General features: G+C 39.3%; 1 protein-coding gene across 20 annotated transcripts in view; it reads right to left on the reverse strand.

Moving 5' to 3' along the window:
• Nucleotides 1–26,694, reverse strand: part of ABI3BP (ABI family member 3 binding protein) — a 165,553-nt gene that overhangs the window by 46,618 nt on the left and 92,241 nt on the right. For 2 of the 20 annotated variants that reach the window (XM_077342092.1, XM_077342082.1), the window contains exons 15-29: nt 22,361–22,438; nt 21,793–21,867; nt 21,054–21,128; nt 18,322–18,393; nt 17,880–17,954; nt 16,875–16,949; nt 14,543–14,620; nt 11,766–11,843; nt 10,814–10,882; nt 7,623–7,664; nt 7,059–7,130; nt 6,586–6,633; nt 5,589–5,657; nt 3,361–3,408; nt 2,313–2,387 (exon numbers count right to left, since the gene is read on the reverse strand). In XM_077342092.1, the coding sequence (XP_077198207.1) occupies nt 2,313–2,387; nt 3,361–3,408; nt 5,589–5,657; nt 6,586–6,633; nt 7,059–7,130; nt 7,623–7,664; nt 10,814–10,882; nt 11,766–11,843; nt 14,543–14,620; nt 16,875–16,949; nt 17,880–17,954; nt 18,322–18,393; nt 21,054–21,128; nt 21,793–21,867; nt 22,361–22,438 (1,029 nt within the window). The remainder of the gene's footprint in view (nt 1–2,312; nt 2,388–3,360; nt 3,409–5,588; nt 5,658–6,585; nt 6,634–7,058; nt 7,131–7,622; nt 7,665–10,813; nt 10,883–11,765; nt 11,844–14,542; nt 14,621–16,874; nt 16,950–17,879; nt 17,955–18,321; nt 18,394–21,053; nt 21,129–21,792; nt 21,868–22,360; nt 22,439–26,694) is intronic. The other 18 variants (XM_077342085.1, XM_077342084.1, XM_077342083.1 and 15 more) reach the window with 18 other exon arrangements.

Consider the following 26,694-nt stretch of genomic DNA (forward strand, 5'->3'; position numbering starts at 1 on the left):
ACAGATCTGTGTTTGAAGTAGTCTGCATCCAAGTCAAATTGTTAGTTTCAATGTAGTTGTAAACCAAATCATATTTGGCGCAATCCAATCCTAGAGGTAAATTTGCTTAAACCCATTAATTTTACTGGGATTAAGCACACTGGAGTATTCTTTTGCTATGGAACAGTTCTGGACTTTATGTCAAGAGAAGCAATGACTTGACAATGGCTGCAATCCAATTCCTTGGGAGTATAACTTTGCAATGTTGGGTCAATGACACTAAGTCTAAAAAATAGAAAGGCCTGATAAATATGAACAAACTAGAAGACCTAACACATATATGGAAATGTCTTTTACACAAGACATCAACAGAAAAATGGCCTGCTCAGCCAAACCTGTAGCCAGGAAAGGAAAACATTGTTCTGGTTGCTAAGCAATGATTCATCTCTCTTTTATATATTCATCTGGGTTGTTTATTGTTGATATTCAACAGATAGGATGGGATAAAGTTGCCAACTCTAGGCTGGAAAATTCCTGGAAATCAGGGGTGCAGCCTGGAGAGAGCAGGTTCAGGGATGGAAGGGATCTCAACAAGTACAATGCCATAAATTTCACCTTCAGAAGCTACCATTTTTTTAATGTAGAAAAATAACATTGAATTCTGGTATTCAATAAACATTTTTATAAAATGATCTATAGGTGATATATGACTCCAGATAAATTGGGTAAAATGTCTAAAAATATCAAATGTTGGAAATGTGAAGAACATGAAGAAACATTTGACCATATATGATGGGCATTTTAGATACAAATACATGCATGGATGCAAAGATTTTGTAGAAAAATCTACAAATAAGACCAGAACCTTTTCTTTTAGGATAGATAATCACTTGGAAAATAGTCATGGGACTTGGTTTTTGTATATGATAACAGCACTGAGTCTATTATATGCTCAGAACTGGAAACAATAAAGGACTTGTTTTTATTTATTTACTAGCTTCAAAGCCCGTTCCTAAGAACAGGCCCTGAAAGGGTCCCCCCTCCCCTGGCCCCTTGCCAGGCAGCTTAAGGTGGCTTTGGGCCACAGCTCGCAGCCAGATCAAGTGGGGTGGGCAGGGGCTGGGCAGCTCATTAGCAGGCCCAAGACAGGCTGTTTCAGAAATATATAGAGGAACAACAATGGATAAGGATAATTTGTATACCATAAATTCCAGCAAAGTAGGTTCAGAGTAGTTTACAACAGTAGCTAACACATCATGTAATATTAAAACACAGTAGAACATTATAAAAACATAATAAACCACAATAGAATTCCATTAGTGCTCCATCTCCCATCAACCTTCACAGTCCAACTGGTCAGATTGCCTATTACAATAATAAACTGTTCCAAGATGAGGGGGGAGCATAGAGAAGAAAAATATAGGAAAGGAGAGGAAGGCGGCCCACATGATGCTGTTATTATGGCCTCAACGATAGGCCTGATGAAAGAATTCCATTCTACATGCCCTGTACAACTTTAACATCTCCATCTGGGCCTCAACTAGCAGCTCATTCCACCAGGCTGGAGCCAAGGCTGAAAAGGCCCTTGCTCTAGTTGAGGCCAGGGATCACCATATTGGCAGAGGGGATCCTCAGGTATGCAGGGCCCAGCCTGTGTAGAGCCTTAAAGGTAATATCAATACTTTGAACCTGAATTGGAACTCTACTAGCAACCGATATACCTCTGTCCCCAACTTTGAAAAAAGAGATCAGCCACTGTAAGATTGTTGAAGGTATTAGAATTTACGGAGATGGCTAAACTTACATCACTGATCAGAGGAAAGACAACTTCCTTTATGACTAATTGGAAACACCTTAAAGACATCTTGCATGAAAGAGAGAAAAACTCATGATTTGCAGTTTCAGAGATTAAAGAATTTCCCCCTTACAAAATAATGTTAATCTTAATATAATAAGATTAATATATTATAAGTTATATTTATATTGATAAATGTTAATTATTGGACTATTGTTTATGTTCTGCTTGGCTAGAAACTCAAATCTTATTGTGATTAATGTACTTTACTCTTTTTTCTTTTTTATATAAATGTTCTTTAGAATTTTTATCTTTTTGTATTAAAATTTCTAGAGCATCTTTATGATTTGTGACATTACTTCCAGTTATATAACTAGACATGACATTGTGGTATTGTGCAATGTCATAACATGCCATGTGACACTGAATCCTCCTCCCAGTAGCTCCTGACCCTTGGCTTGCAACCCTAGATAAGAGTTATACTGTGACATCATGATGAAAAACAATATTTAGAAATTCAAAGGAGTCAAGCACTTACCAGGTTTGGTTGATGCTATACCAGGACTAGCAGATGTTTTGGGCCTGACAGGCACACGATGAGTTTCTTTTGGAGCTGAAAGGAATATGAGGAGCTTTTAATTTAAATATTCCAGTTTGCAGAGAACACGGAGAAATATCAATTCAACAACAATTATAAAATGATTAAACATAAGAAACGAAAGAATAGCATGATGTAGATGTTAATTGGAGAGAGTTAATGGTATACTATACTATACTATACTATACTATACTATACTATACTATACTATACTATACTATACTACAGTGGTCCCCAACCTGCGGGCCGTTGCCCGGTGCCGGGCCGCGAAGGCCATGGCGCCGGGCCGCGGCTCCCTCTCCCCGCCCCTCCCCCCCGCAGTAAAAAACTTCCCAGGCCGCAAGCTTGCGGCCCGGGAAGCTTCTTATTGCGGGAGGGCGGGGAGAGGGAATCGGGGCTGAGCCGCGCCCGCAGGGGCGCGGCCCGCGGGCACGGCCCAATGTGCAGGCGCGGCTCACGGGCGCGGCCCGTTGTGCGGGCGCAGCTCGTAGGCGCGGCCGCGGCCTGTGGGCGCGGCCCGCATGGGCCGCGGGCCGCGCCCCAATGCCCTGCCGGTCCCCAACCTCAGAAAGGTTGGGGACCACTGCTATACTATACTATACTATACTATACTATACTATACTATACTATACTATACTATACTATACTATACTATACTATACTATACTATACTATACTATACTATACTATACTATACAGGCAGTAATGCAGTTAGCAGCTACTCAAGGTTCCTGATCCTAAATTATAGAGTAAAAAGGGAAATTGTAAATTAAAAAAACTCTTTCCCATTTCAGAAGCTGCTTCTATGTTTCAAAAACTGTAACTGTGAGAATAACACAATAGAATGTACTGTCTGAAAAAAGTCAAAGACACTCCCCCTGCATTTTACAATGATTTAGATTTGTCAGTATGTTTTCCAGTAAAAAAAAAATCTTTTACATCACCCTATGTATACTCTTCACAAACTAACAAAGCTGATCATTTTTACCTGTTGTTGACTTTGGTTGTTCAGGTCTAAAGGTAATTGCTTCAAGGTCTGTATCAGTAATGATAATACATTAGCACAAAAATAATCAAAAATCTTGTAAATCACCATACAATAAAGATTTCCCCCATTTATTTAGTTAAATAACTCATTTAGAAAACTTATATTGACTTTCTCTCCATAGGGACACAAGGCCCATAGAAAGCTAAAAACAGAATGAAGGATCAACCCACAATAACATAATATACCATCAAAAACAATGCTTTAAAATAACAAGGAAATAAACATTTTTAGGTACTCTGTGTGTGTGTGTGTGTATGAGAGAGAGAGAGAGAGAGAAAGAGAGAGTGAGTGTGTGTAAGAGAGAGACACACAGCAAAACAGACTTCACTCACCAGACCTACCAGCTCAGTTAAAACAACTAGCATCACGTAGCTGCCCTCAAAACCTTGCCTACAAATATGAAAAGGGTCAGATCCTGCCTCACATATTCAGGCAAAGTATTCTACAAAGCAGACGTAGATAATGGAAAAGTGTGAGGCTAAGTAGAAGAAAAACTCCTGCTGAGATGAAACAAAGGATTGCACAGTTTGATATGAGAGTTGGTCCTTCCCATTTGTATCTGTTATTTCTTTGAAAACCTAATTAGATGATATGCTGAAAAAAAAATTGTGACTAGATGTTCCTAGTATTTTTATAAAGTCAAAAAACAGCCACATGAATCCTGATTTGGAATGGAAGGTCTATTATAGACCGATTATGCACAGCAGCAGCTATGCCGAGCTGCCACTTTGCCATTGCACCGCAGCCAAAAGCCCCACCATCCCCCGATTATACATGGGGGCAGAGCTTCCAGGATGCATGCTGGTTGCTCTGGCACAACGGCTCCAAGCATGCAATGCGGAGCTGGAAGTGCCAGGTGTGCGCTGAAGTGCCAGCAGCTGCAGCAGAAGGGAGATCGGGGGCATAGCCCCCCTGCTGCATGATGGTGGGGAGCACCATGCTGCTCTCCCACCATGGTGGGGGTGGGGGGATGCCCCAAGTCAGCTCCATGGAGCTGCAAAGCTGGCAGGAGCGAGAGGCATCGTAGGTCGGGGGAGGAGCCGGGCGTGAAGGCCAGGCTCCTCCGATTATGCCTGCGCCCGCTGCAACCCCTGGCCTGCAGAAGAACTTGTGTTCCTTTAACTTGGGTCTTCCTACAGCCTGGGTCGGGCCAGGCCTCAGATGGTGGCGACATCAGGCATAATCGGGGATTTTCCCCGAAGCCCTGTCGCCGCCACATTGGGCTTTCTGGCCTGTGCATAATCGGTCATAGAGAGTGAAAAGAGTAAGTGCTTAACTCTTCCATCCAATTAAAATCCTCTCTCTCTCTCTCTCTCTCTCTCTCTCTGTGTGTGTGTGTGTGTGTGTGTTTGTGTGTGTGTGTGTGCCTATATTTTCCCTTTTCCAGAGCTAATAGCACACTGGAAGTTGCAAGAATTACAACAGTATCCCCCCCCTGAGCTGCAACCCTTTTGGCAGGGTTTCCCAGCCGTAGTACTGTGAAGACGTGTGGGGATTTTCAAAATGGTGGCTGGGATGAGCCTTCTCACCCTCTGCCTGCTGTTTCCAGCTCTAGGAAAAAATGAAAAGTTTTAATTTTTAAAAAATCTGATCTTATTTGGGCAGGTTGAAGAAAGTTCTCTCAAATGCATAATCATTTACTTCGGTCTTCTGTGGTATGCAAAAAAACCCACATGCATGTTTTTAAAAGGGGCAATTTAAAAAGGGGCAATTTAACAGTGTCAGTGAACTGACTTCAGTGAAAAACTATGAGTGATATGCCCAAGGTTTCAAAATACATAACAAATATGCACAGGACCATCCTGCATGGTTGGTTTAGTGCACTGGCATAAATACTGGTCTGGTTTGTTCTTGGATTACTGGAAATTGTTCACCACTACCACTGACTTTAAAATTCTGCAGTCAGCTTCATAAATAAATAATAAATAATAAATACCTTTTGAATTAATAAATGTTCTGCTCAATATTCAGTAACTGAAATGAGACCACTAAAAACGCCTTAGATTTGTATAATCTATAGACTCCCTCTTTTATAGCCCTTAAACAGTGCATCACATTTCCAGGAAAAAAATGTGTATTCCAAGCTATGCCAAAGTAGATAAAGACCAGAAGTTCTGAGATAAACAATTTAGAATGAATGAATGCATACAAACCAAAAATATATTTACCAGGTTTGGTCTGAGGCGCATCAGGGCTGAACAAAACTTTGGGTTTCAAAGGCTCATGGTCATCTTCCTCTTTTGGAAATGAAATAAAGAACATGAGTTATAAATTGTCACATTGTTCAGAAATCTGGGCCTGGCACCAGGTGCAGTGAACATAGATACAACATGTGCGTGGCTTTATGAGAAAAACATAAATGGTTATTGTAAGAAAGATGAAAGAGAGGTGTACAAAAGAGTATTTTTTTACAAACTCTGATAAAAGGGCTGATAAAATGGTCTGGCTGCCTTTGGAATACTGACAAAGACTTTCAAACATAAACAATATCTTCTCAGGGGAGATGTAATCTACTCTGCTGCTTGTTATTCTTGCTAGATCCTATAGCTAGGACATAGTTTGCAGGAAGGCAAAGCAGACGAAATTCTGTCTGTGCTTCTTATCTGTGTCCATGAAGTTTCAAAGATGGCAAAGCAAGCCCTGTTTTGTAATTCAAGTAATGAGTCTAACATAGGCTTCACTTTGAAGATGTGAGAAGTCAACCTCAGCGGAAAAAAATTAGCTGCAGTATCATGAAGCAAGAATTTCTTAGCACATCACAATATAAAGTCCATTAAGAAGAAGAAGAAGTTGGTTCTTATATGCTGCTTTTCTCTACCCGAAGGAGTCTCAAAGCGGCTTACAGTCACCTTCCCCTTCCTCTCTCCACAACAGACACCCTGTGAGGTGGGTGAGGCTGAGAGAGCCCTGACATCACTGTTCGGTCAGAACAGCTTTATCAGCGCAGTGGCAAGCCCAAGGTCACCCAGTGATAATGGTAGAAATGCAAAAATTCCTTCCATAAACTCTTCTCATGCATGGTTCATAGAATCCAGACCATTTGTAAGTCTCATTGATCTCAATAGAAGTCACTTCCAAGAAAAGAATGTTTAGAATTTCATCTACAAAATATACAGACAGTAACTTGATAAATATATAATAATCATTTTACTAAAGCAGCATTACCTATTTCTATCTTTGGAAGCTGAGTTCTAAACATAGTAGCTTTCAGAACTGCATGAAAACAAGAAAAAATTAATAAAAGAAACGGTAAATATATCATGTTTTTAAAAGAAAGGCTAATTTTAGTTAAAAGTCTTGTAACAGAACCACTTCATCATAAGGACAACAACAATTATATTATAGATTTCTTATAGGTTTGGTAGTTTCACATGAGTCATGGAAATAAAGAAAAAGTGGTCTCATGAAATATAAACTCAAAACTTGTTACCGTTAGTTGAGTACAGGAACTATGTAATAAAGATGAAATTGCCAGTAAAAAAGTTATGATACGAACATAATTATTAATGTTGTCGATGCTGAAAACCTCTTATCCATCCTGTTTACACAATTTTAAGTATTCATATTAATTAATTTGTGTCTATTTTATAGTTTTATGAATTTAAATAATATTTTAAAAAATAATTGAGAAAATTTACCAGGTTTGGTTTGTAGCATATGAGGGCTAACTGTCGTTTTAGGGTTGAAAAGATGATGTTTGACTTTTGGATCTGAAAAAAAAAGGAAAAGGGGGGGCTATACATTATTTAAAAAATTATAATACACCATCCGGCATTTCAGGTCTGAAGATGAAGAAGCAAAATCATGCTGTGGAACAAAGGCACCCCCCCCAAAAAAAGAAAAAAGAAAAAAGAAAAGAAAGAAAGAGATTAGTGCAAGTGGATTATGTGATAAATGGCAATTTCTAGAGCCCATCTTTAAAAAGGAAAACAAATCATGAACCAGAAGGCTAGACGGCAGCCAAACATGACTACTTGCAGATATTCTCAGAGGGGCCAGAAACACTGTGCAAGATCAGAAACAAGCAATACTGTGGGGGGAAAAATGGTGAAGTCTTCAGTGCTAAATGGCGAACATACCTAGAAAGAGATTTATTTCATTTTTTTTAATGGATGATGTTAGATGATCTTGCAAAAGAAGAAAATGCAGCATGGGTTTCTGAGATAAGAAGACCAGTCAGTTCATTGGAAAAATATCATTACCTACTATTGGAAGTTCATTGTTAAACGTAAAAGGTTCCAAGACTGTACGAGGGAAAAGAACATAAGAATTATTGAAAAGTATTCAGTAGTTTTAAGGGTAGGATCTGATACAAAGTCTTAGAAAATATGAACTGTAGAAAACAATAAAGGGTTATGAAATTACTGCCTCTATCATGTCCATGTGGGTTCATCCCTTTAGAAACCTGCACCCTTTTAAAAGGCCTGTGTAGTTGAAGAAGCCTCCAGAGTGCTAGTCAGAGAGTTTTGCAGAGGCTGAATTTCTTCATTTTTGTTGTTATTGTAAAACAACCTAGAGGTTTTAAATTGTATTTTACTGAATATTTATGTTTTTTTAAAAAAAAATATGCTCCATGCCCCTATAAGCATTGGGTATGGTGGGTAAAATATTTTCAATAAATCAGTAAAAAAATGAATCATTGTGATGGGAACCTAATGATTAAGCCCCATATGTACTCCATAACAGATATATATTTATTGAAACAATAGCTTTGTACATTAAGGTTGGTTATGGACAAGTTGTACCAATTATATGCTATAGCACTATATGGCACTAGAATTATCCAGTGTAATGACTTTTTAAACAAAATTTATTACAGTATGTGGGTCATATTTTCACATATTTCAGTTAGTTATAACAGGGCTGGAATACAGAAACTATTAATGGCCTGCATTGCATCATCCTACTTACGTCTGCGTTGCAATTGGAACGCTGGAAAAACTATCGACTGAGTTTTTGCAAAAATATAGTTATATAAATATCTGTGAACAGGCTACTATTGTTTACACCTGTATAAACATGACACAATCCAACTGCAAGTAGAGAAAATTAGATTTAAATCTTTAATGTCGCTATTAAATGATTAATTTTTCTACAAATTAGTAGTCTGGATTAAGATTCCTGAATTATGTCTGTTACCATGAAATGTGCTACTGTTCATTCAGATTTGTTTAGTCAAACTTTATTTTATTTTCCACCATTATTCTGGCTTTTATAGAGAAATTGTCAACTTCAAGTTGAATATGTAACCTATCACTAAATTGATCTAATAATCTGTACATGTAACCTATCACTAAATTCAGCTACTTTACCAGAAGACTGGGGAGTGTCAATTGCTAAACCAATTTCTTAAAAGGGTTCCAGAGGGGAACCATGAAATTACAGTCCAATCAGCCTAATGTCTGTCCCAGGTAAATTAGGAGAATAGAAGATAGAATTGTTAGGTACATAGAGGGACAAAACTGCTGAGGAAAATCAGCATGACTTCTGCAAATGTTAGTCTTGCCTCACCAACCTTTTGGAGTTCTTTGAAAAAGTAAACAAACATGTAGATAATCATGGCCTGTAGGCATTATCAGGGACATATATGGACCAGTTTATGAGACAAAATTTGGCACAAACTCTTCTAAGATCACAGCCTCTGAACCAATGTTTGGGGAAGACACCTTCCCCAAATATTTATTGAACTTTTGTCCAGTTTGGTTCAGCTATTCTGGCCATTTAATCAAACAGTAGAACAGGGCAGGTCTGCCTATCAACTGTTAGATTTAGATGTCTGGTTCACTTCTGGGGAAATTCCAGCTCAGTTTGGTTAGGGGGCTGAATCTGAATCTTTAGGTTCATATTTATATTCATACAATAGATATTTTGAAGCTTGGGGACATGTGAGAATATGAATAGTAAATACAAAATTTAACACATAATAGCCATTATGGGGCAATGGACAGAGTGTTGAACTGGGATCTGGGAGATCCAGGTTTGAATAACCATCCTGACATAGAACATTTCTAGGAGATCATACATGTTCATCCTAATCTCCTTCACAATCACATACATTCAACCTAACCCATTTATCAGTGCTGCAATGAAGGTAAAATGGTGGAGAAGACAACAATGTAAGCTACTTTGGGTCCACATTGGGGGGAAAGGTGAGGTATAAATGAAGTAAAACAATAAATGTCAAATTCCAATCACCTGTATTCATTGCACCAATGTATAATTTTATTAGTGGCTTGCTAATAACTTCCATGTGTGAACAAATAAGCTCTCAGCTAGCATACTCCAATGGACAGAACAGGTCTGTTTAACTTGTGACCTGCTGTGCTGAATACCGGTTGTTTGTGACCTGAAATCCCTGGCAGGCATCTATTTTTTAAAAAAGAAGAAGTTTAATAAAATCCTTAATGGCTAACTGCTGGTCAAGCCGGCCGGTTCAGGAGGGGAAGTATACAAATCTAATAAATAAATAACCAAGAATGACTAATGGACTGCATGTGAGTTGGTGGGTTACTTCTTATCCAAGCCTGGGATATACATCCTCCTATTCTACTAAGCAAACTTTGAAGACTTCCTGCAATGGAAGAATCACGTAGACCCATTATGCACGGGGGTTTTAGCGCACATTCGGGGTGGAATGGCGGCGACTAAAATCACGGATAACGCACGGAGCCGGCTGCAACCGGCTGCAGCTTCGGTGCATGCCGCCGAAAAAGCCGCGTCAGTGAAACGCGGAAGAAAGCGTAGCTTCTGGGTGAGCAGGGCGCAACCAGAAGCGGCGCCCGGATCGGCGCGTGCATAATCGGTTACTCTGGGTTTTGCCGCCGTCGTGCCCCGCCCCGTGTATAACCGGTATGCGTTGCGTCTTCCCCCTCTGCGTTTTCCATGTGACCCGAAATCGCCGTTTCGGCGGCCGTGCATTATGGGCCGTAGGGTAGATTGAGTCTTCTTAAACTGAAGGAACCTCCTCCAGCCTAAAGGAAGATACTATTCACTGTTGGACATAAATGGTGAGGCTTCATCTTCCCATTTAGCCAGGATGGTCAATCCACAATATCTGACATGCTGACAGTCTGCTCATGAGAACTGAGCAAGGCATGTTTATCTGCTGGGAAATTCACAGCATTGCTGATTGAGAGGCAACTGAAAGAGAGAGAAATCCTATATCATTACTGCCAGACATCTTTGGAGCAGAAGATGGCATGTGCAGAATTATGCAGGTGTACTGCTGGTGATAAGACAGCAACATTAAGGCCTTAGCTGCCCCTAGCAGACTTCTCGTGCTAAGGGCTGCTGCTCTGATGATTTATTGCTTTCCTTTCCAACCACTCCTGAAATAATCTCTAACAATAATAACAATGTTTCATTAGACCCATTTGCACAAATACATAATTACCAGATTTAGTAAATTGGAGATCAGGAATTGTAGATGGTTTAGAAGAAAAGATATCTGGGTCAGATGAAGCTGGGGTTGGGGGAGGAAGAAATTAGCAAATCATTCAGTGGTATTGAATCAGTGCTTAAATACCTACAATGAATTTTTAAAATAAGCATAGTACTCTGTCTAATAAAAATAGCATAGCAATTCTTCAGGCAATTTGTTTCTTTATTTAAATAACTAATTTATGCCCTGTAATTGTCCCAAATTGCATATAAAGATTCTATATAAGAAGGCCTACCCAATTCACATCAATGGACAGAACAGCTAAAGGTAAAGGTAAAGGTATCCCCTGTGCAAGCACCGAGTCATGTCTGACCCTTGGGGTGACGCCCTCTAGCGTTTTCATGGCAGACTCAATACGGGGTGGTTTGCCAGTGCCTTCCCCAGTCATGACCGTTTACCCCCCAGCAGCAAGCTGGGTACTCATTTTACCGACCTCGGAAGGATGGAAGGCTGAGTCAACCTTGAGCCGGCTGCTGGGATCGAACTCCCAACCTCATGAGCAAAGCTTTCAGGCGGCTGCCTTACCACTCTGCGCCACAAGAGGCTCAGAGAACAGCTATCTGCATACAAATGTACACACTTATGAACCTGCCCTCTCTATTTAAATAAATCAAGAAACACTTGTGCATGTATGAGTGCCATGTTCTTCAAGAGCACAAGGAACTACTGGACTGGCACAATACACTTTCAGTATGAATGCAGTATCCTAAATTGCATTGCACAAAAAAGTACATCTTTCACATTTCTACAGTGGTCAGTCCATCACCAAATAATACAATGGAGCCTGTATATAAAGTGTTAATTTTCAAATTTGTTGTGTGCAAATTTAATAATGCAACCTCAAGGACTTATTTCTGACGACAGCACAAAATAATTTAAAACTAATTTTGAAAAGTTACTCTACCAGGTTTATTATCTGGCACTTCTGGCATGGTATAATCAGATTCTTTAGACTGAGGGGTAGTAGTTGGCTCAGAAGAAGCTGAAAAAGAGGCCCACCCCAAAATTAATTTATGATCACAGAAAAAGCAAACTTCCAAACTTGTGCTTGGTATCAAGAAAGCCTTAATACATAGTTGGACAGCAGGAAATATAAATTTTTCTGATATAGCATATTAGGCAACAGGTTTAGGTTTCAGTGCAGGATCTAGAAAAAAACTATGTTTTATGCAATGCCATTCACCAAACATTTTTGAGATAACGATACTAAATTATGATAGGGATGAGCTAAATCAGTGATCTCTCCCGAATTCACTTTTTACTCAATGTACTAGTAGCTGATCCCCAATCAAGTTGCAGGACTAGTTTTAAACTGATATAAGCATTCATTGTAACTTGGCTGAGGATCATCATATATGAAAAAAACCATTAACACACATCAAAATGTTGAGGTTGATTCTCTAATCACTTGTAATTTTTCCACTACTTCTAGAATGCATAGAAACTGAGGAAGGGAAAATAGGAATAATTGGAAAGGGAATATGATGAAATACTATTTTAACAGAAGATAGATTTGAAGATGTTATACACTGGATACAGGGTAACTGTAGCTTGGCACTTTCCTTTCATGTCCAAATCTCCCTTAAGCCTTCCTATTTCTGGGAATGCCTGATGTTATGCAAACTTTTCCCACCTTCCTTCAGCTTCAGAGACCCTTTCAACATCTAAGGTCAACATCAGTCTCACAGTTCTTCAAATTTAAGTGCACTATTGATATTTACCCTCTCCCCCAGTTCTGTACCTGAGACTTCTGATCTTCACAGGGAAGAAAGACCACCTACTGCTCATGGTCAATAGATGCAACTTTAATTAAAGGACTGCTTGATCTCATGTAGTCTTACCCAGGTCCTATTTTCATCTTTGCAAACCCTGTCTGGTGCCCCTCTGTCTGAAGAAATATTCTTGACATAAGAGATATGGACTTTCTATTGGTTGTTCCTTGGCTTTTGAATCCGCTCTTCCTTTAGAGCTCACTCAGACTTTTCTAGTCATATCATCTGTTTAACCTTCATGGTACAGACATTTCTAGCCTGTCTGATATAAATAACCAGTTCATTTAACTAATCTACAATCAAATTTAATTATGGAAGATTCCTGGGTTCTGGAGCACTCTTCTGTAACAGTTTTGTTGTTAAAATTATATATTAAAATATATTTGATTATAATTTTGTATGAAAGGAAAAATAAGAGCAGTGAATTCTTACTTATTTTGAGAATTACAATAATGTAAGGGATCTTATTAATTCTTACAGTTGGTTTACCAAGTACTGCTGTTGCCTGTGGATGCAAGTATTTAAGAAGCTAATATAATAGAGGATTTGGCATCTGGGGCAATTTATAAAGGTGACTGGGACAATGGGGTGAGGATGCTAATGGGGATGGGCATGAACTGAACCACAAAGCAAAATTCATGATGAGTATTTTCCTATTCATGATTTGCAAACTGATGTTTGTGAATGGTCTATGCCCCCCCCCGGGATCTGAAGTGAACATCATCGGGACCTCCTTCTCCACCCCGCTAGTAGTGTGTGTGTGTGCGTGGGGGGGGGGGAGTTGGGTTTTTATTGATCTTCTGCCATGTTGGTAATGTTTTATGTCTTTTAATGGGGTTTTAATGGGGTTTTAAGACACTGTAACCAGTCACGAGCTGCAAGGGAGAGGCAAGAAATAAATTTAATAATAATAATAATATTAATATTAATAATAATAATAATAATACCATCATGAACTTAGTTCATAGTTCATGAAGATTCATAGACAGAGCAGAAATCAGGGGTTTACATGGACTCCAAATCCCTTTAACCACCCTGCATTCCCCCCCCTGCAAAAGCCACACAAACAGCTGAGCTAAGCTTAGATATTTTGAAGCTGTCTTGTGCAATTCCTTTAAAATGTAAAGGGACTACACAAGACACCCTTTCCATTACTCAGGTGTTTTTTGGGCTCTCTGTGCAGACTATTTCCTGTTGCTCAGCTGTTTTTGGGCTGTCTGGAAATCCCACTGAAAGGGACAAATCAGTTGATTTCACAGTTGGTTCAATTCAGTTCGTGGTTCAGTTCATGGTTCAAACTATCAACCAATACAAACCACATTTTTGTAAATGTCTGCTGCATATGCCACCTTGGCAGCTATGTTACAGGATAACTAGGACCCAGAGCTCAGTGGTCATAAGCATTACTCATGAAAAAGAAAGCACATGAAAGTCATTGAGTGTTATGTAGAGTTATTATCAGAGGGCCAATAACCTACCATAGAATCTCTACGGGAGGGGCTGAGCATTGCATCGTGTCATGTGTGGCCACACAATGCAGATCACATAACCTGAAGTCACTGGGAACACTCTAACAATCCTCCCAAACAACTGCTGTAATGCATGATCTCACTTCTGGTTACACGATTAGAAGTAATGTTGCAGTGTTGCTGCAATGTGACTTTTTTGTCCCAGTTTCTCTGGCTACTGCATTGAGCAGCAGTGGAAGACCAAGAATGGGAGATCTCCCACTATAGTCCCATGGGTTATCCTGATGCCAGGAAGTAGTAAGATATGTGAATGGTTTCACATTTATCAAGTGATACATTGAAACCATATTCCTACAAAGACACTTGAAAGATGTTAGAATATTAACTTTAATATTTAATATTATTAGACTAGTAAAATACTAATGACAAAAAGATATTACCCATTGTTGTCACTGGATGTTCAGCAATGTGAGACACCTTAGCAGTGACAGGATCTGGAACCAATTTGGTGGTAACTGCTGGAGTAAAGGATATGATTTTGAGACAGATGAAGAACAATTACAACTCAGGTTTGTTGACTTAGAATTCCAAGAATGTAGAATATTCTTTGCTAATGGAATATCATTTCTGGAGTGTCTGTCATTACTATGATAGCAAACTGGTTTCTGAAGAAAAGAGCTTTGACTCTCAAAAGCTTATATCCTAAAAATATTGTTGGTCTTTAAGGCACTGGACTAGAATCTAGCTCGTCTACTGTAGACCAGCACAGCTACCCTCTGAAGCTGGGTTAGAGGTACTGCACTGTAGCACTAGCTTTGGACTGGGAAGATCTTAGTTCATATGTTCACTCTATGAAATTCAGATATGGGGCTGCAGTGCTGGGGAAATATGGGTTTAAATCTTCCACTCTGAATCATTCTTCCAGCAGAACAAAATGCCACCACCCCAAGAGGACAGGTTCACTAATGGGATATTAATATTGTCCATATTTTACATCTCCTCACATCATCTTTACAAAAGATGTCACTGCTTGTACTATCCATCTGTACATTGCTGCCTACCTAGAATGTATATATGTCTGTACTTTCCATTCACTAAGCCTAGACACTATATTTTATTAGTGCTTATAGCTTTCAGAGTGGTGTTGTTGGAAACTACCATTAAGTCACAGCCAACTTATGATGGCCTAATAATATATTGAAAAAGGAATGGGATCCTTCATCCAGTCTTGCTTTCTACCATCCACAGATGGAGAAAAAGGAATTAGAATGTAAAGAGGCGATCCATTCTATCTAAGCAGAAGAAACTCCAGTCAGAACTGAATGTGCTTCTCAGAGAACATTAAAGAAACAGCTGAAAAAAAAAAACAGGTATTTGATGCAATTATCCAGACCTAGGAATCACATGAATAGCAATTTTTTCTCCACACAGGTGTCCCAATTCTGTGGCAGATCCATTTTTCATACATATGACAATCACTAGTCGAGGGCTCAGTTTAAAATAAATTAACATTACACTAAAATTAAATTAAACAAATGAAAAGCAAAGTATTTGGAAGTGAAATGTTCCATCTGAAGCATGATTTCCTTGAGCTGCATTTGGCACATGCCCTAATTCTTCTGTTCCCTGGTCCTTCCTCTCTTATCTTAACACAGCCCATGGCGCCGCGGGTGCTGCGGACTAAATAAAGCCGTAAAAGGCTTAGTGGGAGGAGTTAGGGCGGGCTCGGTCCTGGATGAGGAAGGGTGCCGATTGGCCCCTTCCTCCAGACAGACCATTGGCCGGGCCAATTGGCAGGCGCGAAGCCGATTCCCGCCCTGCCGACAAGGAAGCAACTGCGAGCCATGCTCCGCACGGGAGCATGCCGGGAGCTCCCTTGCCTAGCGCCCGCTGTATTTTAAGTACAGCGGGCTTGATTACTAGTATTGTAAATGTTCTGCATCTTTTGTATCACATCCATACAGGTTTCTAAGGAATATCACACTTTCACATTGGGAAGGATACCTACTAACTCTTTGATGCTGGGGATTGGGAAAGGGGAGAAAGGAGATGCTGTAGCTATGTGGGAGATGGATCCAACAGGTTGGCCAAAGAAGGTATGGCTTCCTAGGATGAAGAAACTGTCACTTCAACTTTTAAGAACTTGGGAGAACTGAACTATTTGAAGTTTAAACAAACTGACATAAGAAAAATGTTAAGAAAAGGTATACCATATAGGTTTATAGAAATAGTTTTATAGAAGTAATTGTGAACTGGGTTAATATGAAAATAAAAATTGTAACAGTTATTTTTTAGATCAGAAACATTTGACTGGAATGAGAAAAAAACTGAAAGCCCACCTGAAATTTGTTTCTGTTGGTATTTCAAATACTTTCATAATTTAATCTACACTATTATTTATTGCTAGTTGTGATTAGCCAGAACATCCTACTAATTCTAATGTTAAATGCAAGTTATATTTAAATGACAAATTACTGACATATTACCTCACACAATATTATAATTCAGCTCATAAAATGAAAAACATGAGTAGTGATATATTAGTGGAATCTCAATGGACTATTAGAAGTCATGTTTTTAACCACAAGTTTGATTCTAAATATTACTGGTGATTATGTCAGATTTATATAATTTGTTTCTAGATTACATAAGAAAACAGTCCATGTGAACAACATATGTTCTGGTTTTATGAATGTCAATACAAATAAGTCAGAAGAAATCCCAGACCCTGCTGTGGAAGAAAATAGTTATAGGAAAGTACATAGCAATTACCCGGTACAATCTTTGGCTCTTCCAAATCGGGAAGTATTTGGGGTTTGGAAACAGTGATTTTTGTTTTACTGGGAGCTGAAAGGAATACAAATGAAAATGCCATTTGTCCAAGACATCATTAGTTGGCACCAACACATACAAATCTATTTGGATTTGCTGTTCTGCAAGCGTTGTAAAATAAACAGGAGTCCTTCAACAGCTGTTTTTGTATGTAGATATCATAATAATAATAATAGTAATAATAGTAATAATGTATACATAAAGTATCCCAAGCAGACAACCTATAGGACTTGCATGTTTTCCAGTGAGGACCAGATAGCAGTTTTGGCTGAGGGAAAGAATCATATACAAACTCAGCTTCCAGATTGCTAATTCAGTTTGGGACCCACCATTCTTTTGAACTTTAAAAAATACCATAGGAGAACCAACCATTATATTTTTATTGCCTCATTTAATTTGGCTCCGAACAGGATTGTGAAAACGTAGCCACTGTATGATCTAATTACTACAACCAGTTTCAGAGGAACAGAGAGGATCAGTGGTGGTTAACCCTTTTGGCAATTGTATTTCAAATCCAGTGCCACCTTAAAACACAGTACAGTAAAATGTATTCTTGTATCTTTCTCTTTAGTACTAGGGAGCAGCACAGAAAAGACAGATAACAGTACAGAACATGATTCTGTTCTATACCTGGCTCACAGGAGCTCTGGCTCCAAGCCATCAACTCTATGACCCACATGCCACAGAGCAATGACCTTTGGAATTCCTGGCAGGTCTCCAAGCACCTTATGGAGCAGGACATTCCTACTTCCTCCACCCCGCTGCAGCCCTGGGAATTATCAAACCCTTATGTATAGCAAAAGGGCCAAAGTTGTGGTCTGCAGCAGATGGATGGGGATTGCTATCCCCTCTCCTGAAGACAGAAGTACATGGCTGGCAATAAATTAACAGATATTTTACTATAGTATCCCCCTCTGGTTTCATGATAGCCTAATTAACCATTACCCAGTGTTGTTCTTGGCAACTGAGGGGTTTTATAAATTTTAGGTGAGGTGGTTTCCCATTGAGGTTCTTTTTCTGCTGTTAAAAAAGAAAGAAAACAATCAATAATAACTCTTGTGGGGAACAGATACTTCTACATACAAGATTATTAACCTGAAGCCTATTTTCATTACTAAGGATCAGAATATGATTACAAATAGAATCTAAAAACTGGTTTCTTTCAGATTTCCAGGATCTTTTTGTAGATAGATTTTTTTTTCATTGAAAATCTGCTATGTTTGAGGAGAAATAACAAACAATCAAAGCTGCAAATAATTAAGTTGAGATAGGTTCAAAATTTTCTCAAAGAGAAGTAACATAGCTTTTAAATACAGGCTATGTTAACAAAATGTGTAAATGACAAAAAATAATAACAGCTTTAAACCTGAGCATGAAGTGTAATTACCAGGCTTAATTTCTGGCATTTTGGATCGGGCAGGTTTAGTTGGAGAAGGAACAAATTTTGTTTCCGGCAGAGCTGAAAGACACAGGCGGTATTATAGATTTTTGCTTCTTACTGTCTTTTTTTCTTCCTAGGAACAGAATCATATTAGCCAAAGTGGACATGTAATAAGAAATTTTTGCAAAAATAGTAAATGAAAAAAAATCTTTCAAAATGTCATATAACAAAAATATATTTATCAGCTTTCTGCCAAGAACACAGTAGGTGTCCTTAGATGAACTACTATTCTCAGACCTCCTTTAACACAATAACTCTGACTTAAAATACAGAGTTGCTGTAAAGCCTACCAGTATAATGAACGTGAAGTCCTGTCAGTACTTGAAGTCAAGGGTACCCAATATGGTATCCATAGGTGCTATATAAGAATAGTATATCACTTTTGACCTTTTTGCAGAGAAGTACATATCAGGATTTTGTAACTGAGTATTTTATGTGGTCTGTGCTGTATTTTTTGAAGACATCTATGTAACTATTAATAACTATTTATTAGGAACAGAAATATATGCTGGTGGAGAATTCTTCCTCGCAACAACAGCGAAAACAAACAAAACCCAACAAATAAAAAACGTTTGTGTGTGTATAGATAAGTTAATCAAATTCTATAAGTCCTGTTTATTATCCAATCCTTGGCAAGCCAGGGGAAAAAATTCTCTGTAATGCATGCTGAACACTATTCCGATACAAAAAAAAGCCTGCTTCATTACTTTCTTCAGCAGCATTAGCAAAATGCCAGGACATAAACTCTCAGTGGAACCTAGGCAGAGTCTGCACTTACTTTTTTTATTCCATTGTCAATCCTGTTGAATTCAGATCGCTTTGAACTCGATTCTTCCTTCCCCCCCCCCTCCCCATTGAAACAGGAAAGTTTTCTGCACGTGGTTAGGGAGGCTCAGAAGGGGGGGGGGAGGCAAGCCTCTTTCTTTCTTTTCTTGAAGGGGGGGGGGAGAGGAGCCAGGCAGGGAGCCTCTTTCTTTTCATGGAGGGGAGGGGGAGAGGATCGAAAAAGGCAGAGGAGGGAGGAAAAATCCAGGACCAACAGAAGTTGAGAGAAATTAGGGGCTCCTCCTTTAAGGCAAGCGTGTCACATGACCAGGTGTGGCCTATCAGAGGTTCTCTACCACGGAGCTTTCTTTTCCAAATGGATATTGAGGATTTTCAGCACTCTGAAATATGGCACAATAAAGGTAGAGTCACTCCGAATCAATCCTTCTTGCTGCAGAAGGAAAATTAAAATCGCACCAAATCCAAACGGAAATCGCATTCTGCGTAGAGGGCAGGGACTGAATCGATCTGGGGCTGGAATAAAAGCTCCGTGCAGTTTACACCCTGGCTCACCTTGTATCTATTAATCATAGAATCATAGAGTTGGAAGGGATCTCCAGGGTCATCTAGTCCAACTCCCTGCACAATGCAGGACCTCACAACTACCTGCTTACCCACAGTGTCCCCAATTTCATGCCCAAGTGATCCTCCCCTCCAAAAATCTCAAGAATTCAGCCTGGCCTGGAGGGAATTCACCTACCATCCCAGTGGATCAGCAATTCCTTGGCAATGCTAGGAGGGGCCACAAGAGACTAACACTGTCACAGCCCTTCCTCCATGTAGAGTCAGAATCAGAGAGTTGGAAGGGAAACAAACTATTTTTTTTGTTGGGATCTTTATTATGTGCTCCTGTTGTTTGAGGTGAGAATTCTGCTTGATGCATAACAACCAGTATTGCAGGACCAGAATCAGCTAGTATAGATTATATAAGTAAGCAATAATTATCATTTATAAAATTGAATGGGGACAATAGTAGCATTAGTTTCTAATTATTTCTGTCACCTACAGGTATTTACCACTTGGTGAAAATTGAAAAGATTTTTTGTATAACTGTGTGTATCCATATATTTAACTCTGAGGAAGATCAGTATAATCAAAATGCAGTAGGGTCCATACTTGTTAGCAATAGTGGTGTATATATCTCGATGTTTTATGTGTGCCCCTTGAGCAGTGGTCCCCAACCACCGGGCCGCGGCTCCCTCTCCCCGACGCCCCCGCAGTGAGAAACTTCCCAGACCACAAGCAAATTGGCTGCCAAAGTGGCCGATTAGCTTGTGGCCCGGCAAGATTCTTTTTGCGGGAGGGGGGGAGAAGGAAGTGCGGCCGCCGGCGCAAACGCGCACGCATGGCAAATCCACGCATGCATGTTTGCGCCATGCGCGGCAATTGCGCACGTGCCCGGCAGGTCTGCACATGCACGTTTGCGCCATGCACGGCTGCAAACACGCATGCGTGGCTGTATCACGCATGCGTGCATGCACAAAAGTGCCTCACATGTGCGTTTGTGGCCACGCATGGCGCAAATGCGCATAGACTGCCACACGTGTGCATTTGCGCATGGGCTCGCACACATGTGCGGCACCCAGATTGCCGTCCCCCCGACCGGTCCGCAGCCTAAAAAAGGTTGCGGACCCCTGCCATAGAGAAGAAGATATTTTATGGTTTTAAAAGATTTTGAACTCTGATAAAAAATTGTTTATATTTTTCTGTATATAGTTTTATGCTTAATATATTGTTCCCTTTGACCTTGAATGCTGTGTGAAATCTTCTTTCTTTGTATTGTCAGAATTAAATATATCCTCAAAGGTGGGGCTTCTTCACATAATATAACTTTTCCAGGAAATTTATGTTACCTGGAGTAGTTTTTAACTGTTCAGTAATCCTAGAAGTTTTAGGTATATTCTGCTCCAATTGCGGTGATTTAGAAGCTAGGGGGGAAAAAAATCAAACACTGAATGGGAAAAAGACAAATATAACTGTGTCACCATTCTGAGACTGTAAAACAGACATCTGAAATATTTATTAGTTCCAAAATTGTCCATGTATATAATAATAAAAATAATTCATTAGATTTATAAACCACCTCTCCCAAATAGTAGATAAACTGTGAATAAAGGAGTCTTGAAACTCAAGGTAAGTTGGCCCATATACCAGACACATTGCACACAGGACATGCATTCATCATTTCTTATGTTGACATCAGCATCCTATTCTTTTGACTAAAGATAGCAAAAAGAAATCATGCACACACACTCCCATCAATTCAGAATGGTGGTCTTTTTCATGAGAAATCTAGTTTCTGAAAACCATCAAATGTTCTTCTGGAAGTAAAAATGGCTAGAAATTAATTGGATTATTAAAATCAGTAGGTCACACATATTTCATTCTTGTTTATAATATCAATAATAACTAATCCACTATTAGTAATTAACTGACCTTAATTATTTGCTACTTTTGAGAAACAAACAGAAATGTATGGTATATATCAAGTTACTGTACTCAGGTTTATTATATTCAACTAGTTATTTCATAGCAAGATACTATAGAGAATTGAAAATGCTATCTCCATTCATAAATTGAATATTTAGTTACCAGGTTTCACAAGCCATCCTTCTGGCGCTGCAGAAGGTTTCCCTTTTAAATCCGTAAGTGGTGTTTCAGAGGGTGCTGAAAAGATCATCAAGATTTTATTTATATCCCATAAAGATTAAGATTATTTTTTAAACAAATGGCACATGCAACAAGTTTGCCATGATGAAGAAAAAAGTTCAAAATGGAATGGGAAAGCCAGCTGATGAAAATGAAGTGGTATCAAATCATTTTGCACTGATGAGAACAGATCTTAGAGCTACAAGGACAGATAATAGCGATTCCTACAAATAAAGTTGTGGAACATGATGGATAAGAAAACGATGATAGGGAAATCCATGCAGATCTCATTACTGAAAAGAAAAGTAAGTATGAATTCTGTTTCTACTTGAAAAAATAAATGTTTAAGAGTTTTTGGTAATGCAAGAATTTAAGAAGTTAAAAGGTATGATAAAGGTCAGTACTGAAAGGAAGGTAATTATATTCTGGAAGAAGTGGATTCCCATGAAATGAAGTGTTTCTGATGAAACATAAATGTCATATGACCATTCACAGTGAAAAACAACATTACCCAGTGTTGCCCTTGGCCAGTCAAGAGGCTTAGATGTTTTAGATGTGAGAGATTCCAGAATGGGTTCATTTGTGACTGCTGGAAGAAATGGTGAGAAGTATAAGAAATGGGACAAAAACACCCAAGAAAAAATGTTTTTACACGAAGAAAACTATTTTTAAAATATTTCCTATAAGAAAAAAATGAAAGTGTTTTTCTGACTATTATCCATTGTTTAAAATTTACCAGTTTAGTAGGTGTTATAGATGAGGTAATATGTTTCAGATTAAGGATTCCCTTAATTATAGCATATGCTGACTTGAATAAATGATGGATTGTCATTACTTAGTTCTTTCCTGCCTGCATTGTAATAACTTTGGATTAAGCCTTGTTAGCTGAAACACTGCCAAACATAGGAGTTTAGGTTCTCTAACTTTACTGGTTACCTCATTCCATTAAGGTAGCACAAAATAAGAAGTAAGACTGTAATAAAGAACACATTGATCAATTGTACACCTAACTGTGTAGCAGCACCAATTCCTAGTGGTGATTCCTAGCTTCCTAACTCCACAGCACTGTGAAGCCAAATGGGGTATCTTGTGTCCCTGAGAGGACACCATGGGGGAGGGGGGGGGGTGGAGAGCCACACCTTGAACACCGGTCTCTTCCAGTATGCACAGACCTGGCCCAGCTAGGCCTCTGATAGCCGTCGCAGCAAGAAAGGAAAAGTGGAAAAATCAGTGTTCCCTTGCAGCGGACCATCAGAGGCCCTAAAGTGGGCCATGGATGGGAGGGAGCCCAGATGGTGCCAGTGTTCTGCATAAGCAGGGATTAGCCCTGCTGTCATACAGGTGCTGGCCTGCCCTTCTCTGCCCGTGCATAATTGGTCATTGTAAGCCTCATTCACTTCTAGGATCATATCCTGCCAAAGTAAAGGACTTGAAATAGATTTGCTGACTTACTATGAATGGGACAATTAATCATTTGAGGCCAGATAATTGGATTACTGGGTCCAGATTGGGAAATTTTGGAGATTTAGGGGTGGAGCTTGAAGACAGCGGGGTTTGTAGAGGGAAATAACCTCTGAGGGGATTAAGAACAATTGTAAGTCCAGAAGATGTACGCCCCCCCCTGGAGGTTGGCAACCATATCATATAATCAAGAAACTTACTCCTGTGCCCTCAAGTTAAGGGCTGAGGTGGGTGGTCACTAGGCCTTTTTTGTTGTAAATCCTTCTTGTGAAATGTCTCTCCCCATGACTTTTAGTCATTGTTATTTTCAGGGAAGACAAGGCAAATTATTGTCTCTGGCTAGCTATTGTACCCTGCTATTTTTATTATATTGTTTGATTTACTACAATTGCAGTTTGTTTTTAATCTCTAAACTTCCTCAAGAGCTTTTCCTGAGAAAGTAGTCTAAAACAATTTAATCATAAACACAATGATACTTAAGCACTGTGGTCAGAAAACAGTTGGCAGATCAAGGCTTTCATTACTATAGTAAATAATCAAGAGAAACCTTCACTTTCCTTGAGTCTAAATTTTATTTGTTTTCTGTACTTCTGTACTAGGCCACTCATTCGGAAAGCCCTTCCAGGGCCATCAAGAAACCCCAGGTTTTCACAAAACCCTGGTTGACAAATCCTGAACGTATATCCCTGAAGTACATGAACAAGAGTATAAGATACACTCTTACAGTGAAACACTAAACATTTACTTCCTTCTAATTCCAACAATGTCAACAATAACCTGATCTTTACACAAGAGAAATAAATGGTCATAAATCTGGCACTAAAAATGTCAATATTCAGAAGCCAGCTATAGAAGCTTATCAGATCTACCAGGTCACATCCAGAATACTCAGCAGCATGCAGTGGTTTTATGACAGATTCCTCAGATATAAAAACTGCTCTGTATCAGACTACAAATATTATCTCTATGAACACTCGTGCAAATACATAGTAGTTTACTTTACATTCTGAATATCTTATACTATACAAAGTTTTATGTCAGCGGCTGTCCACTAACCACAATGGCTAGATAAAGTAGCAGGCAAAGTAAGATCAATTGGGCTTGACCCTATTTAATTATTAGAAGGAGGCTTAATAAAAGCTTGATCCATCAACGGCTTTTGTACATAGAGGTCCAGAAGGAAATTTCTTTATTACCTACCCCCTAATCTGGGTTAAAATCATGGCCTAATATTGCCATAGCCCTTTATCTGGTGAACATCAATAATCCATCATTGATGGGCTTTTTCCAGAGCAAGGATGGACATACTTCCATCAGCAGTACTATTTAGGAGGTATTAGTGGCAACCTCTACACTTGAGGTTTATGGAATAATGCTGAATAATACCTTCTGCTACATTGTACACTATATAAGGATGAAAGGAACAAACTACGAATCCCTGCTCTATCTCACTTTAAGCCCTTGGAAAGTTATTTGGAGCATGCAGAGGGGCATCTTGTGACATTTTTACTGGGGGACAGGACTAAATCAGTCTCAAGTGATGTGGCAAAATATTGCTTTTTAATCTCTATGAAAAGGAAAGTTTCAGCTAATCAAATTTGCCAGTTTTAATAGCATGTTGTACTAATTTATGTCATCAATGTTTGTTTTGCATTTGGTGATCAATTGCATATGTATATATATATATATACACACACACACAGATATTTTGGCTGGCCACTGACCTTATTAATAAACAAAGTGAAATAGCAAAATTCACCATATAAGAATGACTCAAAAGAGGCTGATCCCCTGGAAATAATAGGCTGTATTTATCTAATTTACTCCATGGTGATTTTCTGGCTTTACTCTTTGGTATTACATGATATCTAAAAGAAGATTTAGGGAGATCCCAACAAGCATCTTTGTGTTACCTCATAATATCACAGTTATGAGCAGGCATAATAAGGATTTAAATAGTCTATCAATCATAGACCATCCAATACTCTGCAGCAAAACAACCTAGTTCTATCCACTAACAGACCCCGGGGTGGACAGTGGGGCCGATATTTCTTCTTTATTCTGCCCAGAGCAGGCCCGTAGGGCTCAATGAGAGGGGGCCAGATCTTCTTCCACGCGCTGGCCTCAACCATAAACCTGGCAGAAGAGCTCTGTCTTGCAGGCCCTGCAGAATGCAGGAAGCTCCGGCAGGACCCATAGCTCTTCCTGGAGCTCATTCCACGAGGTGGGGGCCAGGACCAAAAAGGCCCTGGCCCTGGTCAAGGCCAAGCGCGTTTCCCAGGGTCCAGGAATGACCAACAAATTTGTACACGCTGACCGTAAGGCCCTGCGGGGAGCATAGGGCAAAAGGCGGTTCCTCAAGTATTTAAATATTTGTTTTGAAATTTGTGAGTGTTAAGAACCCAAATATAGGAGTGGCCTATTATCACCTGTTAGGAGGAAATGCTCTGGCTGTATGCACGGGTACTGAGATTTTCTCTGCTTAAAGGAGAAAAAAGGGAAGTGCCTGCACAATACTGGGTCACAACCACAAACCAGAGGGGTAGGCTTTGGGACATCTCAATAGTTCATAGTCCAGTTACAATGGTACAATCAATCCATGACAATAAACTGTAACTGCAGAAATCACCAAACCACTGAATAATTGAGAATGGGGAAATGGTGTGGGAGGAAAGCCCACTGCTCTGATCCAAATCAGACATACTCATGATTTAAAGTAAAAAAGAAAACCTCAGGGTATCCACCTATAAATCCCTGGGATTTCATGTTTTGTGTTCCATGATCTTGCAACAACATATCTGTGTCTGACACATAAGCAAGCATAGGTGCAGGTCCTTCCAACATTGCAGTTTTAAGTCCTGGGACTGGCGAGACCTCCTGTCAATTATAAATTGAGGTTGGTATCCATGTTGTTCTGAAGCAGCTGAACAAAGTTTGTGTCCAGGGGCACCTTTAAGACTAGACTCAAACGTTGTTCTATCAATTATAAAGTAACTTTAAAAGTAAACCTCAAAATAGATGGCTTGGAGAATTAGTTTACTGTTGCACACACTGAGCAATAAAAGCATGGCCACCATAATTTGCATGAACTTGAAAAAGGGATTTCCTTGCAAACAAAGCAGACTTTGAAAAGTGATTCACTGCCAGCAAGCACACAAAGTGACCTTGAAAATTATACAAGGGGGGAAATGCATGATTCATGGCTGAAAGATGTTAGAATAGGAATCTATTTACAGAGATTCAGAACTATCAATGTTCCCTAAAACATATAGCAATCATTCTAACAAAGATATCTTTTGAGAAACTTTAAACTTTCTGTGAATTGGCCACCCACAGTGTTTCTAAATGAAAAGCAATGTCTCCCTCTGGTGTCATTGAAATGCC

Source organism: Paroedura picta, chromosome 6, assembly GCF_049243985.1.
Source record: "Paroedura picta isolate Pp20150507F chromosome 6, Ppicta_v3.0, whole genome shotgun sequence".
NCBI classification, from domain to species: Eukaryota; Metazoa; Chordata; class Lepidosauria; order Squamata; family Gekkonidae; genus Paroedura; species Paroedura picta.